This window comes from Ictidomys tridecemlineatus, chromosome 3, assembly GCF_052094955.1.
Source record: "Ictidomys tridecemlineatus isolate mIctTri1 chromosome 3, mIctTri1.hap1, whole genome shotgun sequence".
Taxonomy (NCBI): Eukaryota; Metazoa; Chordata; class Mammalia; order Rodentia; family Sciuridae; genus Ictidomys; species Ictidomys tridecemlineatus.
The window spans coordinates 146,788,417-146,804,668 of record NC_135479.1 but is presented as its reverse complement, the minus strand read 5'-3'; the positions used below and the strand labels follow the sequence as shown (position 1 = coordinate 146,804,668).

The window sequence follows — 16,252 nt, the reverse complement described above, 5'->3', positions numbered from 1 at the left end:
CAGCATTAGGATTAGGATGTAGCCGTGGAGTAAACTACATCAAATCTGTGGTATTCATTTGGATGTACAAATTCTGATCTATTATTGATACCTTATTCTCATTCCCTTACAGCCTTGGCTGGGTTTATTTATTAATTGTGCCTTCAGTGCAGATGCCCTAAGTTATAGGTAATTTCAGAGGGAATAAAGGAAGAGAAAGCAAAGCCACTCCATTCCCAGGCACAGTGAATTGAACCCACTCTGTGGTAAAACTTCTTCAAAGTCAGGAGTTCTGCCTAAAAGAAAGATAGTAGACCAAGTATGCAGTCAGATACATTCTAGCATTTCTGACAAAACCAAAGGCTATAATCATATGAAGAGAACCCATGGAATGCTGCAAAAACGTCCCAGAGATTGCTAGTCCCTTCAAAGGCATTGTTAAGCATCTGTGGATTAAGATAGAACTTTTCCCATGATTTATTTTGGGGGGGCAGGGGCACCGGGGATTATACCCAGGGGTGCTTCACCACTGAACCATATCCTCAGCCCTTTTTTATATTTTATTTAGAGACAGGGTCTTGCTGAATTTCTATGTGCCTCACTAAATTACTGAGACTGGCTTTGAACTCATCATCCTCCTGCCTCAGCTTCCCCAGTTCCTGGAATTACAACAGGCATGCACCACCATGCCCAGCCCATTTTTTTTATGAATTTGTGTGAAAGCCTATTAACACTGAGCCTTCAAGAGAATAAAATGAAATAACCATAAAATAATGTTTTTTAAATTACTGTTTTATGTTAGGAAATGCTTTTTTCAACTTGAATATGGAATGTGGATTTACTTTTTTCCTTTTAGTCTACCTAGTCTTCGCCCAATGTTGGATGTTAATTATTTGCCACTGACAGACATGAGGATAGCACGGACATTTTGTTTTACCAATGAAGGACAGGCTTTGTATCTTGTCTCTCCTACTGAAATTCAGCGGTTAACATACAGCCAGGAAATGTGTGATAATCTACAGGTAGGTCAGGTGCATTTATTTTTTTTTAAATGGAGAGGTTGTAAAATGAAAGGGATGTCTAAAAGCTAAAATATTATTGGGTTGCACAATAAATATGCCTTTCTTAGAACAAATATTTAATATATTTTCTTCTTTATGATCCTGCCAACTTCTGGTACAGTTCTAGGTATGCACAGAAATAATAAGAAAGAGAAAGAATATGAAGATCTTTCATTTTAACAGTTAAATATTTTTATTTTATCGCTTGCATTTGCCTGTTCAGTGTCTATGAAAAAATTATTTCCTTCTAGATGGGAAATATGTATGAACACATGAAAGTTTGTATCCAGCTCAGGGAGTTCATAGGCTTTAAAAAAAAAAAAAACTTAATCTTGATCAAGGGCCACAAAAATAACCATGCTGATTAGAATTGGATATTCGTCTTTGTACATGGTGGTAAGCACAGCCTAGAAACAGGAGAGATATAAAAGCTTATCTAATCTTGCTTAAGAATGGTCACAGAATTTTAAGAGAATCTTCAAGATTTAACTGGCTCAATACCTTTACAAATTAGAAAATCAAAATCATTCATTATAATGTAATGCTGAATTATTTGTGCTATGCTTGGATCCCCTTTTGTGTGACTTTGGGCATTTTATTTAACCTACCTGTATGTGCTACCTTGGAGCATTATTACTAGAATTAGGTAAGAATTTATATAAAGCAATGAGCAGGCAGGTCATTGATGATGACCAATGAGCACAGTGCCTGGAATATATAAATCTTGTATTATGATCATTATATTGTTATTCAACAAATATTTAGGGAGTTTTTTTGTGTGTCTTGGACTTTGCATGGTTCTAGAAATACAACAATAAGCACACAAATCCCTGTCTGCTAGGTAGAGAGATAAGTGAGCAAATATTCTATGGAAAATTCTATGTATATATCTACACCAGTACTAGGGAGACAAAAGAAGTGCATTTGGGTTGATGAGAAGAAAGGAGGGCTAGGGTTGTGGCTCAGTGGTAGAGCACTTGCCTAATATGTATGGGGCACTGGATTTGATTCTCAGCACCACATACAAATAAATAAAATAAAGGTCCAACAACAACTAAAAAATATTTAAAAACAAAAAGAAAGAAAGGAAGGAGTAGTTAGAGAAAGATTGTGGGCACAACTGACCTCTGAAGGGTAAGTAGGAGTTGTTCAGCTAAATTGATGGCTAGGAATAAAAAAGGTAGATATCCTAAACAGTAGTGGTATAGGTATGAAATCCTCAGGATCCAGGAAACTGCCAAGAAAGTTCAGCATTGGGAAGTGAAGATTTGAGGGGTGGTGCTGGAGAATTAGTCAAGAAAAGCTCTGGGAGCACCTTGTAAGATCCATAAGGAACTGAGCATTTATCCTAAATGCTCAGTTTAGGATAAACAGGAAGTCATTAAAAAAACTTGAACAGATTTGGTTGATAGTATGGCAATTAGTTTTGAGGAAGCAAAACTGAAGCTGTGGAGAATAATTGGGAGTCTATTTACAGTAAAGTTCAAGAATTGCATTGACCCAAAATAAAGGAACCAACAGTTATGATGAAGAAAAGTTAGCAGATTCAAGAGCTATAAAGTATAATCCATTGGCTTTGAGGGTTATTAGTCATAGGAAGAGGAAAAGCAAGGAATTTTTTCTGCCTTGGGAAACTGAATAGAGGGTGCTACTCTCTCCAAAGAGTAGGACTTCTAGGAAGAAAAACACAGGGCTGGTGAGGAGAGATGATGAAGTTAGTCAAACTGGAAGTTCATTGACAAACCTATGCCTCCTGGTCTTGGCTTCTTCCTCCATACTGATGGTTCTTAAATGTTGTGCTGCTTTAAAAAGACTTGAAAAGCAAGATAACCAGAGCAAATCTAGGTTATTCTGATTTAGTAATTTTAGATGATTTGCATTGATATTTTCCCAGTCATTCTAAGACTCATCAAATACTGAGAATGACCTTGCCATACCTATTTTGAATTATTTCAATGATTTTTAACTATGGCATAATTTTGTATAATATAAAAATAGATCTAGCCTTTACTGAAGCCTTCTTATTTCTAAGGGAAGTCCATTCATGGTTCAGGGAAAGGAACCAGGATAGGAAAGAGGCTGTGGTAATTTTAAAAGCCTCAAATATCTAAATTGGTAGTCACTGATCATACATGGAAATTAATCTGAGAGTGAATATATTGATTTTCCATGCTAGATATCAATAGGAGACAAAATAGAAAAAGGAAAATTTTAGAAAATCAGTTACTGTAGAAATGAAGGAAAGAAAATGGAGAAAGAAATGCTAAGGTAAGAACTGTGAGCAAAGCAAAAATCAGCAGGAAAAGCAGACTGTCTTTCATGATATACTCTTTTACCACAGTGTTACCTTTTTATCTGTTAATTCATTCTTAGTTTTATAATGCTTTTTTTCCTTTGAATTTGGTACAGGACATGCTAGGAGATTTGTTTACTCCTATAGAGACACCAGAAGCTCAGAATAGAGGCTTTCTTAAGGGACTGTTCGGTGGAAGTGGACAAACATTTGACAGAGAAGAGCTCTGTGAGTAAATTCCTAATTACAGAAATGCATCTCAGAATGGAAGACATGATATTGTGTGTGTATAGTTTAATATGGGATCTCAAATTCTAGGTTACGTACTTTTTCTTCTATTATTTTGTGTGTGTACATTATAATTTCACACAGCAGTGGGATTCGTGTAACAGTCACACATGCATATGACATAGTTTGTTCAGTTTCATTTCCCAGTACATTCCCTATTACTTCCCTCCTGTCTTTTTTTTAAAAAAAAGAATATGAAAGACTTATCTATATGAATTCTCAAACATAGCCACATTTTTCTGATCCCCATCGTCTACCCTTACTGGTCTTCCTTCTTTTTTTTAATTTGTGAATTATAATTATACATAAAAGTGGGATTCACTGTTTTATATTTCTATATGAACATAGCAGTAATTTGGTTGATTTCAATAGTGGTCCATCCCCCCCTGCCCTCCCCTGTTCCCTCCCTCTCCATCCCCTTACTGTACTCTATTGGTCTCATTTCTATTTTCATAACATCCCTTTTTTATTCCCTTTTCCTCTCTAGTTTGCACATATAAGAAAAAGCATTCAAAACTTGACTGAGTCTAGCTTATTTCACTTGACATAATGTTCTCCAGTTCCATCTATTTACAAGCAAATGACATAATTTCGTTATTCTTTATATGGCTGAGTAAAACTCCACTGTGTATATATATACCATGTTTTCTATGTCCATTCATCTATTGATGGACAGCTGGGCTGGTTCCACAACTTGGATATTGTGAATTGCACTGCTAGAAATATTGGTATGCATATACCACTATAGTATGCTCATTTTAGTTCTTTTGTATAAAAAACAAGGAATGGAATACTGGGTCATATGGTGGTTCCATTCCTAGTCTTTTGAGGAATCTCCATTCTGATTTTCACTGTGGTTGTACTAATTTATAGTCCCATCAATAGTATATACCTTTTTTTCAATATCCTTGCCATCTTACTTCTATCTTAAAAGTTTGAATATTTGTTTCCTTCTGTACCATGAAAATTATTTATGTTTTCTAAACATGAATAAAATCAGCCACTTTATATTAGAAAATAGTTTAGTAAAAATGATATGTATAATTCAAATAAATAACAAGCCAGCTAATAAATGTCTCACTTTTGTAGGTAGAGCATATCTGCATGACAAGGTGAAGACATTCAGTTATTAAAGTTGGAAAAACAAAGTTTAATCTGCTTGCCTATAATCACTACTGGGAAACAGATTTTTTAAATTCATAATGCAAGGTCTATCAATGTCACAGAATAAACTATTTTAAAATTTTATCAGGCAAACTGATGAACAATAATAAAAAATCAATAGAAAGATACTAGAGAACATTTTTATAGACAAAATGAGAATATATTTTCCAGAATATGCCATTTGGTTCCACATATTAAAGTTCTCTTTAACTTTTAACTATGCAAAAATATCTAGGTGCTATCATATTGTAGAATATTGTTTGGCCACAAAAAAGAATGAAATATTAATACATGATACAACATGTATAACATGTTCTAACTTTAGAAAAAAATCATGCTAAATCCAAGAAAACCAAAAAGGTCACATATTGTATGATTGATTCATTGATTGTTGAAGAGCTGGGAATCAAACCTGGGGCCTTGTACATGTTAAGCAAGTGCACTACCACTGAGCTACTATGATACCGTTTATATGAAATGTACAGAATAGGCAAATTCATAGAGACTGAAAATAGATCAGTGGTTGCCTGGGCAGCAATAGAATAAACAGTGACTACTAGTGGGTTCAAGGTTTCTTTGTGGCATAATAAATTCTAATATCAGATAGTTTTGATAGTCAAAAAACTTTGTGCATACACTAAAAACAACTGAATTGTATGCTTTTTGTTGAAAAGGAAAATTCTATTATATGTGAATTATATCTCAAAAAGCCTCTTGTTTTTAAAATTTTAGATTCTATTCCAATATTATATCATTAGAAATATTCACTAAATTTCTGCCAAGACAGCTGATTTTAATAAAAACTTTTTTGTCTCTTTAGAATAGAATTAAACTAAACTCTGTAGTTGACTGGGAAATTTTTACTCGTTTATGAAGTCACAAAATTTCAACATATGTAAATTGATATCCATCACTTATAGCCCATTCTCTAGAGGGATAAAGAGGGGAAGAGAGAGAACCTGAGGCCTACAAACTGATACATCAGGGTGAACAGAGAAGGTTGGAATAAGGACTTGGGCAGAAATGTAAGCAAATTATCAGGCTCAGACAGGAACAGATATTAGTATGGGCTAAACGTTAAGTCTCATGTTTTCAGAATTCCAATTCAGCCATGCCAAGAAATGCAGTTGTGCCATACACCACATGTACACACAAACACACACACACACAAACACACCCACACACACGTGTACACATAGAGACATATGATATTTCCCTGTCTCTCTCTTTCTTATCACTCCTCCAGTGAAAATTACGACAGCAGAATTTAAGCATTTTGTTTTGGCGACAACCTTGACTATTTGAATTGCTGACAGAATTTTTTATTGCTATGTCTTGAATTTCCAGTTGGGGAAGCTACAGCAGGAAAAGCATCTCGCAGCCTTGCCCAGCACATTCCTGGACCAGGTGGTATAGAAGGGATGAAAGGCGCTGCTGGAGGTGTCATGGGAGAGCTGACCCGCGCCCGGATTGCACTTGATGAGAGAGGACAGAGACTAGGCGAGCTGGAAGAGAAGACTGCAGGCATGATGACCAGCGCAGAAGCATTTTCCAAACATGCGCACGAGGTAAGCTGATTAAATACATAAATGTTTAAAGTTACCACCAGTGAGGAGACCTGTAAGTCCTGTTCAAGAAAGCTTAAACAGGATGCCACATGAGTAATCCTATAACCAAGTATTATGATTTCCCCCACTTTGGGGAAATACTTTTTTAAATACTGTAAAATATATTAATAAATACTTATTTACCTCAAGGGATAATCAAAGAAAATTATCCATTGGTTCTAATACACTGATCTGTATTGTGCATCAACTGCTTAAAAAGTGTGTAGGTAGATGATGCAAGCCCCACAGGAAGGTGGGAGGGGTAGCAGTAGAGGCTGGAATCCACACCTTCCGTTTTGTCTCAGGTCGTTAAAATCATTTCCTGTCAGGTGAGTCTTTATATCTTGATTTAATGTACGTTTGGTTTTTTTCTTTAAAAAAAAAAAAAAAAAAACCTTTCTGGGGCTGGGGATGTGGCTCAAGCAGTAATGCACTCGCCTGGCATGTGCAGGGCGCTGGGTTCGATCCTCAGCATCATATAAAAATAAAATAAAGATGTTGTGTCCACCAAAAACTGAAAAATAAATATTATTTTTTAAAAAACTCTTTCTGACATGCACTTCATCCCACAAAATAAAACAAGTTTTATTGTAAGTTTTGAGATTTACTTAGTCATGATTAGCTCAATCTGGGCTTGCTTTAAATAGAACTTTCATTGATTTTTTAAGCAACTTTTGATGACTGTTTTTCTCTTTGCAGTTAATGCTGAAATATAAGGATAAGAAATGGTACCAATTCTGAACTCCCTAAGAAGAGCTGTGCCTGCTTTGAGAAACCATTATTCAGGGAAACCAAATTTATTCCCAGCATCACTATTCAACTGCTAGAAGCCAGTTTCTTCTATAAAATGTTCCATCACAATCCATCTGAAGTTATCATAAAGGAGACTTATCAAAGACGCTGTACAACCCAAAGGCTGGAACCCTGGTTAAAAATCCCAAGATAACGGCTGAATTTGTCTTTTCCCATGTGGAATGGAGCTATCATCTTAGCATGTAATTTGCTAAGGATTTACATTTAGGAACTACGGGAAGTCCTTTTGATTTGAAAATTCCTGTACAAACAAAAGCATTAATGCACTTAATGAAAAAAAATCTTTGCATGATAAATTAACATCTTAAGAGGAAAAGAAAAAAAGCATGTTGTGACAGAAGAAAAAAAGAATTATGGTAAACTATTTTTATAAATTGGGCCACACCCAACAATTTAAAAGTCTGCATTAGAAGACATTAATGCATTTCAAGTATATTTGCCATACCCAACTGAAAAGGAAAACAAAAGCCCAGAGTTCTCATCTGTAATTTTCATTTTACTAGGACATTATTGAATTCTATGACAGGTATCGGATTAACATTTTTCTCCCTCTTGGTATTTTACATCATTCACAATTATTAGTCATAATCAAGTATTATCAGTATAGTAAATTATTCCCAACACAATTATTTCCGTTTCTGTCACCTTCAGAATGGGTTGTATTTTTAGTCATAAACCATATAGGGTTGGGTTTCCTTAAAGCATTTTTTTTCAGCCTGACTTGTACTCTGCAGGGGAGTTGATGACAGGTTTAGGGAATAGACTATGGGAACAATGCAGTTAGCTTTGAGAACTGATTTCACAAAGGGTAAAATCTCACACACTCCAATTTCAGTTTCTAAAGTGATATATTTTTAAAGCTCCATTTGTATCCTTGTCTGTCAGTTACACAGTATATTACTGTTCAAACCCAGTAGGGTCTACAATCCAAGGTGCTTTTGCAGCCTGACTTTCACAGACCAAACTGGTCATTCTCATTAGTGTGATTCAGTAAAACCTCAGTTAATGTTTTGAGAAAGAGATTCTGATTTATTACATTTCTGGTTAATAAGGGCTTTCATTAGAAAATACTTTTTGGTTCAATATGATTAATGAAAATCTTTTTAAAATATAGTGATATTTTTGCAGTCTTGGCCTCAGTCATCATTATGAACAACAAAATACATATCAATAATCAACAATTTTGTCACTAATAAGGTCAACTAAGATAAGTTACCTGATTAAGCTAATAAACACCAGACACCTATTGGTTATTAAAAACTCTCAATGGAGCAAAGAATATACTTAACATGATAAAAGTTCTCAATCATGATTCAACAGAGAAGTACTAGAGATAAAACAAAATAAAGACACTAGCCATCACTAACATGATTCTGGAAGTCAAAAGTCATGGGAGTATACACACACACACACACACACACACACACACACACTTTAGGACCCATCTTATAATTTATATTTTGTTCCTTCAAAAAGAATCTTTTTAAAAATATTATAGATTTGCTTGTTGGGTTTTTACTTATCAGTGTCTTACTGATTTACATTTCTGTTTAAGAATTTACCATTTTCCTGGAGTTCAGTATATTTTAAGCCAAAACTAGTATTTGTTTAGTTTTTTTGCTTAGAAGTGGTGCTTCCTTTAAAATATTCTCCATGGTTTTGAAAAGAGCAAAGATTATTGAAAGAGTCAGAAAATGTATACTAGGATAGCATTTCTCAGAATCCTTGAATTCTCCTGATTTCATAAAAAAAAAAAGCCTCTCCATTAATCTCTCAAACTCCTATAATAGCCATAGGGTAACAAAACCTAGCTTGGAAATATAGATATAACACATAAAATGATAAAGTGAAAATATAAAGAAACTTGAGGTGAGGATCTGGAAAATATTGGCACCAAATTGCAACACACTGTATGTACCGTCAGTTTCAAAGACCCAGTTTTCTGTTTTTTTCTAGACAAGCACTTTATCATTTATACATTTTAAAAATAAAAGAGTGACATATTTATTTTAGGAATGAATAAAACACTAAGTTCATAGCAGCATTAAATTAAAGAATATCACTGAAATTCCCAGTAAGATCCAACTCGTTCTGTGCTGGGGCTATAGCTTAGAGGCAGAGCACTTTTTGACTATAAATAAGGGCCTCAGTTCAAACTCCAGCAAACTCGTGCGCACTAGCGCACACACACACGATTTAACCTGTTGTATATCAGGGTTTCTCAACAGCAGCACTATTAGCACAAAATTCTTTCTTTTGGGGGAACTGTCCTGTGTATTATAGGATTTTTGCAACCCTGTTACCAGTAAGAACTCCTAGTAATGGCAATCAAAAATGTCTCCTGCCATTGCCAAAATTGCTCCAAGTTGAGAGCCACTATTATACATCATTTAAAGAAACAGATGGTGAAATATGTGATATATGTCTCATATAAAAATGAATTTCATAAGTACATATTGTCTTAGCAAGGTAAATTATTATGCCCAAAATTACATATGTGGTTCATAAGCAATAAAATACAATTTTGAGGAACGCTTTATGAATCATTGAAAAAATATAGCATATTTTAAAGCACACTAAGAAAATATCAAAAAGGACACTGTAGCATTTCACAATAGAAGTGCTTAAAACACTAGCTTCATTAAATAGATCAAAAGTTTATATAATTAGCACATCCTTTGGAAGTAAACAGGTACTTCTATTTACTGAAGTGCTTAAAAAGACCAGATTCTTCTAAGTAGTTTACATGTCCTTACAAAATTGTTTTTATAAGCCCTTTCTTAATGCAAGGTAACTTTATCCCAGAAGCTCCTGACTAGTAGAATTCAATTAATGAGGTTTTACTGTATCAAAATTATTTTGTAATTCAAAGAGACAGCAATAACAAGAATCTAGTATGGATGTGATTTTTCTCTTTGAACATTTGTGTTCTGTTGCACTGACCTTGGCATACACACACACACACACACACACACACACACAAACAATGCGCGCACATGCACTCACCACCACCATCTCATCATTATCATCATCTTAGGAAAATGAGTACAGTTGATCCATGTAATTTTTTGCATCTTCTCTGCTTTCCTGTGTCTTGGAACTTAAGAAAAATATTCCTAGTAACTAATACAAAGATACAGAAGATGACCCTGAGCCTTGGTTACCATCAAAATTGAAAACTGCATTGTATCTGCTAAGGTAGCGTCAGAAGATAAGACTAAACAAACTACAGTCTTGACAAGTTGACTTTACCTTCCTATGACTTCCTCAAGACATAAACCCTTTTTAGTGTTCCAGCAGAAAATGAGCCTTTCCATTCTATTTGTCAATGAGAAGATGGAAGTATTTGTTTCCCAGTTCTAAGAATAATGTGAGCAATAATCCCTACCGTGTAAATTTTCCATTTTTCTTGCACTTTGGAGGAAGAATGAATGATTTATCATTTACTTTAATCCCCTTTAAAAACAGTACTGCTGACTTTGTTTCCTTCATTGAGCTCCAGACACCATCAGGGTCACTTTGGCTTTGGTAGGACAGTGACAGAGCTAAGCGAGATGTTTTCAAGTAATTCAGTCATAAAGACAATCTTTTTCAATCTATCGGAATTGATTCTCATTAAGTCAAATCCAGGCCTAGGCCTGTACCCACAAAATTTTTAAAGAATCAAAGGGAAAAAAATCCTTTTTATATAGTACATATATGCAGTTTTAAAGGTACCCATTATCTACATAACTCTGGGAGAGAAAAGAGTAAGAATAGATCTGAAATTAGTTGAAGATTAAAGTAGGTTATTTAACATATTTGACCATAAAATGTTTGGACTGAGGAAAAGATGAAATTGGTTGGAAAAGTAAATGAAAAATCATCTCTTTGGTTTAGGATTATTGGGACAACCCAGAGTATATCTAAATGACCACAAGCTGCCCCATAGGAAAAAAGAATACTATGCCCTGAACACATTGATTTGGAGAGGACAATGCCCAAAGGAGTCAGCAGGTCATATCAGGTCTTGCTCTCTGCATTAGGAGAAATGTGATAGCCTTCACAGCTTCTTCACCTGTCTTCATCACCCAACTCCATTTTTAGATGGGTACCATTTCATGTGCACAGTGCTCTAAGTGTCACAAATAGTGGTCATGGGCTTAGATTGAGCACCATCTCAACATGTACCATTCCAGAGGGCATCGTTGTCAACAGAATGAGTTAAGTGTGCATATTTGCAAACCACATAGCCCTGAGTGGAAGAAATTCAGGGTAGGTAAGGTCTAACTTGGAAAAGGAGGAGGAAGTGCTATTGTGGTGCATGAGTGTGTGGGGAGGGACATGGATTCTGAGGAAAGCGGGAGAGGCTTTGATGGGGAACAGAAGCACAGACAAATACCTTTATTTATATATTTATCTAGAGGAGGATCCTCAAACTTGGCTGTACATAATAATTACTTGATATTTTAAAATTCCCAATTATATCAAAATTGCTTGGAGTAGGAACCAGACATCAGTATTTTTGAAAGCACCCAGTGTGGTTCCAGTGTCCAGCCACAGTTGCTAACTACTAGATTATGACCAGCGTTATGACCATCGAAGGAAGACATGTTTGTCTTCCTTTTCCAGTGTCCCAGCCTTCCAGTGTCTGGGAAAGCAGATGTAAGAGATACAATATTAACTGGATTGATACTTTTTCTGTGCCTCTCACAGAATAAAAGTATGTGTGAGTTTCTGACTAGGCAGTGCCCCATTACCTCTTAATAATTCTATGATATTCTCATATGTGACTTGCCCATAAATTATTTCACTTCAAACATACCAAGTTTTTGATTGTCTTCTACATGTGACAAAACAAGATACCAGAAATATCACGGTAAATTAAACAGCATGTGAAGCTAAATGGAAAACTGATTCTCAATGTTTGGACAATAGAAGTTCTCAAAGTAATCATTACTAAATCGGGTCCAAATTTATTATTCATTCTTCTTTTGGAGGAGACATGGGTACCAGGTACCTGTTCTGCTATAGGTATATTTTATTGGACTTGATTTAAACAAAAAGGGAAAACAATTCTTCCTTCTTGATTGTTGTCTCAATCAAAAGCTCCCAGGCCACTTAGATTTATTTTCTTGGTTATTATGTATTTAAATGGAAAAGAATGCCTGTAATTTACTATCTGACCTCCAGTGGCCTCAAAAGCACTTATACATTCAAAAAGGAGAGCCCAACCTATCAAGGGCAGTAACACATAGTGAGAAAAAATTGCGAGTCATCTCCTCTGACACTGCTTCTCCTCTGGTTTGGGCCCACCCTTCTCACCTGCAAAGCCAGAAAATAAACTTGGTGGTGGTTTTGGACAATTGTACACAGGATCAAAATCTCTAATAACCTATAATTTTTAGTACTTAATTATGTGATGTTTTATTCTAGGAAATAAGAAACAGATGACACCATTGATGTATCTTTCATCTTCAGAATTTTTGCATCTTTTCAGAAAATGACAAATTACTATTTTTCTGTTGCACTCAGCAATTGTGACTATACTTAAAATTCTTGTAGTCTGTAGAGATATCAATAAAATTGTATATGTTTGTACATAGATGCTCTCTTATGTCATGATGTCATGCACTACTAGTGATTTTTGCCAAGATTAAATATAGGCAAAGGTAAGACATTTGCAAACACTGAACTATGGTTTTGCAAAGTATAAATGTTTTTAAAAGGCAGGGAGTGAGTACAAGAGCATATTTATTTGAACTGAAAAAGAGAAAGAAAAAAAAAACTAAACCCAGGTCCCCAAACCTTATAGATTTTAATAGAATTTATTAATCCAAAAGTCTAAAAATAGCCATTCAAATTTTGTATCAAATTAGATGTTAACTCTTTGCTGGGAAACTTAAAAAGAGGATTTTGAATAAGTTTCATCTCTGGTGAGATACAAGTGAAAATAAATTTAGTATTAGTACAGCATAAGAAACAAAGGTAAAGTAAGAAATACTTACATACTCAACATGCAGACCTTTAACTTCCTGGCTGCTTTTCTGCTCCAACAGGAAAACAAAACAAAAAAACAAAACAAAAAACAAGCTGTTATGGGTGTCTACTGCCACCTAGTGGTCACGATGAGCATTCTTCAAATTCAGACCCAGCAATCCAGTGTGCTCTCCTGCTCCTCTGGCTTCCTCAGTTACTTAGTTCCTCTTTGGGATTTTCCTTATATTTACACTGTAGCCTTAACATACTAACTTTTTTCTTCAAAATCCTTTCTACTTGTCTCAGGAAATTTTCCCCACAATTTTCCTCTTCATATTGCTTCCATATAAAAACTGAAAAAGTAACCAACCAACCCCCCCAAAAATGTGGAGGTTTCTGTTTGTTTTGTGCTGGGGGTTGAATCCAGGAACTCTGAGTTAAGTCTCCAGCCCATTTTATTTGTTTATTTTGAGGCAGGGTCTCACTAAGTTGTTAGGGCCTCATTAAATTGCTGAAGTAGCCCTCAAATTTACGAGATCTCCCTGCAGCAGCCTCCCGATTCTACAGGGACTACAGGGTGTACCACCCCACCCATCTTTTTTTTAAAAGTGTTTTTAATTAAAAGAAGAAATATAAAGACAGATCCTTTAAACTACAAACACTAGTCTTCCTTTCAGAGTTTTCTCAAAAACGACCAATTTGGTTCCTCATCTTTCAATTACAATCACGCAGGCTTCACAAACCTACGTTCAATCTTTGAAATACTGATTTACTTCCTTCATCTTTCCTTCGTCCTTCCTCCTTTAACTGCCAGATTCCACCCCTCTCCTTCCATTCATTCAATTCAAAAGTCTACAACACAGAGTGGGGCTGGCACGTTGACAACAGCCTGCTACAACAACTGGTGCCAGGGCAAGCTGAGAGGAACAGAGAGGACAGTCTTTTAGGTGGACAGGAATGGTAGGGGTGGGCACGCACAGAAGCAGGACAGAAGACAGCACAGGGAGGGAGACGAAGAGATGGGTTTATAGGAAGGACTGAGCAATTAAGTAAAGATATTACAGGTATGGGGGCCAGGTTTCTTGCTGATGGAGAATAGAGAAGGAAATAAAATTAAAATGGAAAGTTAGACCTCTTATAAGTTCTATTGCACAGAAAAGTGATTAAAATTGATTCTAAATGTGTTGTATATTTTAAAAGACCTGGAGAAGATTTTTAAATGTTCTCACCACCAAGAAGTGACAGTTTAGTGATAGCCATGCTAATTAGCCTGATTTCATCATTCCATAATGCATATGTATTAAAACATCAAACTGTATCCCATAAATATATATACATATATATAGTTAATTAAAAATAATAAAACTTTTTGGAAACAAAGCTGGAATAACCCTGTAGTACTGAATTGGAATTGGAGACATCTGTGTGAATTATGTGTATGTGTGTGTGTGCGTATATCTTTATATACGTAGATACAGATGTAGATATACTTACATAGTTTACAAATATACATGTGGAGCAGTATGTGTGTGTGTGTCTTGTACATATATATTTCCTAATTCTAAACAATGACTAGGAGCAACGCATAGCCTGGGAAGCAAAGAGCACAACTATTGCCTAGATTTTGATTTCATATACTTTTACCTGCTAAACAAACTGGAGCTCCTTGAAGAAATGGCTGATCTCAATGTTTGGACATACTTCTGTGCCAGAAAAATTAAGTATTTGACAAAAAATGGGAACATCAAAAAGAGAAGCCTACTTGAAAGGGCCTACACAGACCAAGTCAAGGGTAATTTGAGCATCAAAAGCAATGATAGTAATTAAATAAAATAGGTACCCATGAATCCATACTGTTATATTAATAAGTAGGGAGAAGGGAAATCTCATTCTTAGAATATCAACAAATAAATGTCAATATAATTTTTAAATTACCATTTGATAACGAATGTAGTAATAATTTGGACAACAAATACCAGTAGATGCTAAAACTAGTGGAGGAAAGTGGGTGGAAAAATAGGATAATTCCTCCAAAATAATATTTGTTAATGATAAAGAAAAAATGTAACTTTACACTAAAGAAACCTGACAGACACCATGTTAACCAAGCCATGAAAGTCCTACTACCTTTAATTAAGACAGATCAACATCATGTTCTGCCTGTGAGAAGAACACAGCATCACCACCACTGCAATATTCCTGCCAAAATCATAAAGTTGGTCTAATTCTGAGGAAATAAGAGATGAAACTTAATTGAGTAACATTCTATAAAATGACTGCCTTGTATTAAAAATGTTCAATGTCATAAAAATCAAGGAAAGATGAATACTCCGGATTTAAGAAGATGAGAAACATAATTGCATGCAACCTGTGATCTTGGATTGGGCCGTTTTGCTATACATGACAGAATTAGAACAATTAACAAATCTTGAGTTTGATTCCCATTTGATTGGGATTCTTTGTACTATTCTTGAAACATTTATTTAATTTGAAATTATTTCAAAATAAAACAATATCAATAAAAATATTTTCCATTCTGTTGTGTTACTCACACTTCAGTGACACTGTCTTCTGTCTTTCATAGCAAATGTTTAGCTGCTTAAGGCTAAAAAATGGTTTTGTGAGCTGGTTTGGGAATCTAGCCATTATTTAAATATTTTTTAAATGTATCTTAAATACACAAATAATCCATGAGTGAACATTTGTAACAGCCACATAATAAATTGAAACAAGTAAAGTGAGTGTTTCTCTTAGTCTCCTCCTCCCCTTCTCTAAGGTAATGGGTTATTTGCTGTTTCCTTCCAAACATTTTCTGTGTTGCAGCATTCTTGTTCATGTACCTGCTGTATCTTAGGCTATCTGCTCGCGTCAGTACTCAAGATTCATTTTTTCTTATTAATATTATTCCATGGTGTCAAATCATAATCTGTTACCATTCCTGAACTAGTAGACATTAGATATTTTCTAGTCTTTCAATATTACAAATAAGACTGCATGAACATTTGTACACACATTTTACAGATGTGCGAGGGTTTAAGATACAAAGTGGACAAGGGCGTGCTTGTTTCAACCCTTAAAACAGATGTTGC

General features: G+C 35.1%; 1 protein-coding gene across 14 annotated transcripts in view; it reads left to right on the top strand.

Annotated features, from left to right (window-relative positions):
• Nucleotides 1-12,789, top strand: part of Stxbp5l (syntaxin binding protein 5L) — a 326,815-nt gene extending 314,026 nt beyond the window's left edge. For 12 of the 14 annotated variants that reach the window (XM_078044143.1, XM_078044145.1, XM_078044140.1 and 9 more), the window contains 4 exons: nucleotides 836-1,001; nucleotides 3,450-3,561; nucleotides 6,133-6,353; nucleotides 7,092-12,789. In XM_078044143.1, the coding sequence (XP_077900269.1) occupies nucleotides 836-1,001; nucleotides 3,450-3,561; nucleotides 6,133-6,353; nucleotides 7,092-7,133 (541 nt within the window). In that variant the 3' untranslated portion in view covers nucleotides 7,134-12,789. The remainder of the gene's footprint in view (nucleotides 1-835; nucleotides 1,002-3,449; nucleotides 3,562-6,132; nucleotides 6,354-7,091) is intronic. The other 2 variants (XR_013436856.1, XR_013436855.1) reach the window with 2 other exon arrangements.
• Nucleotides 12,790-16,252: the final 3,463 nt, after the last annotated feature.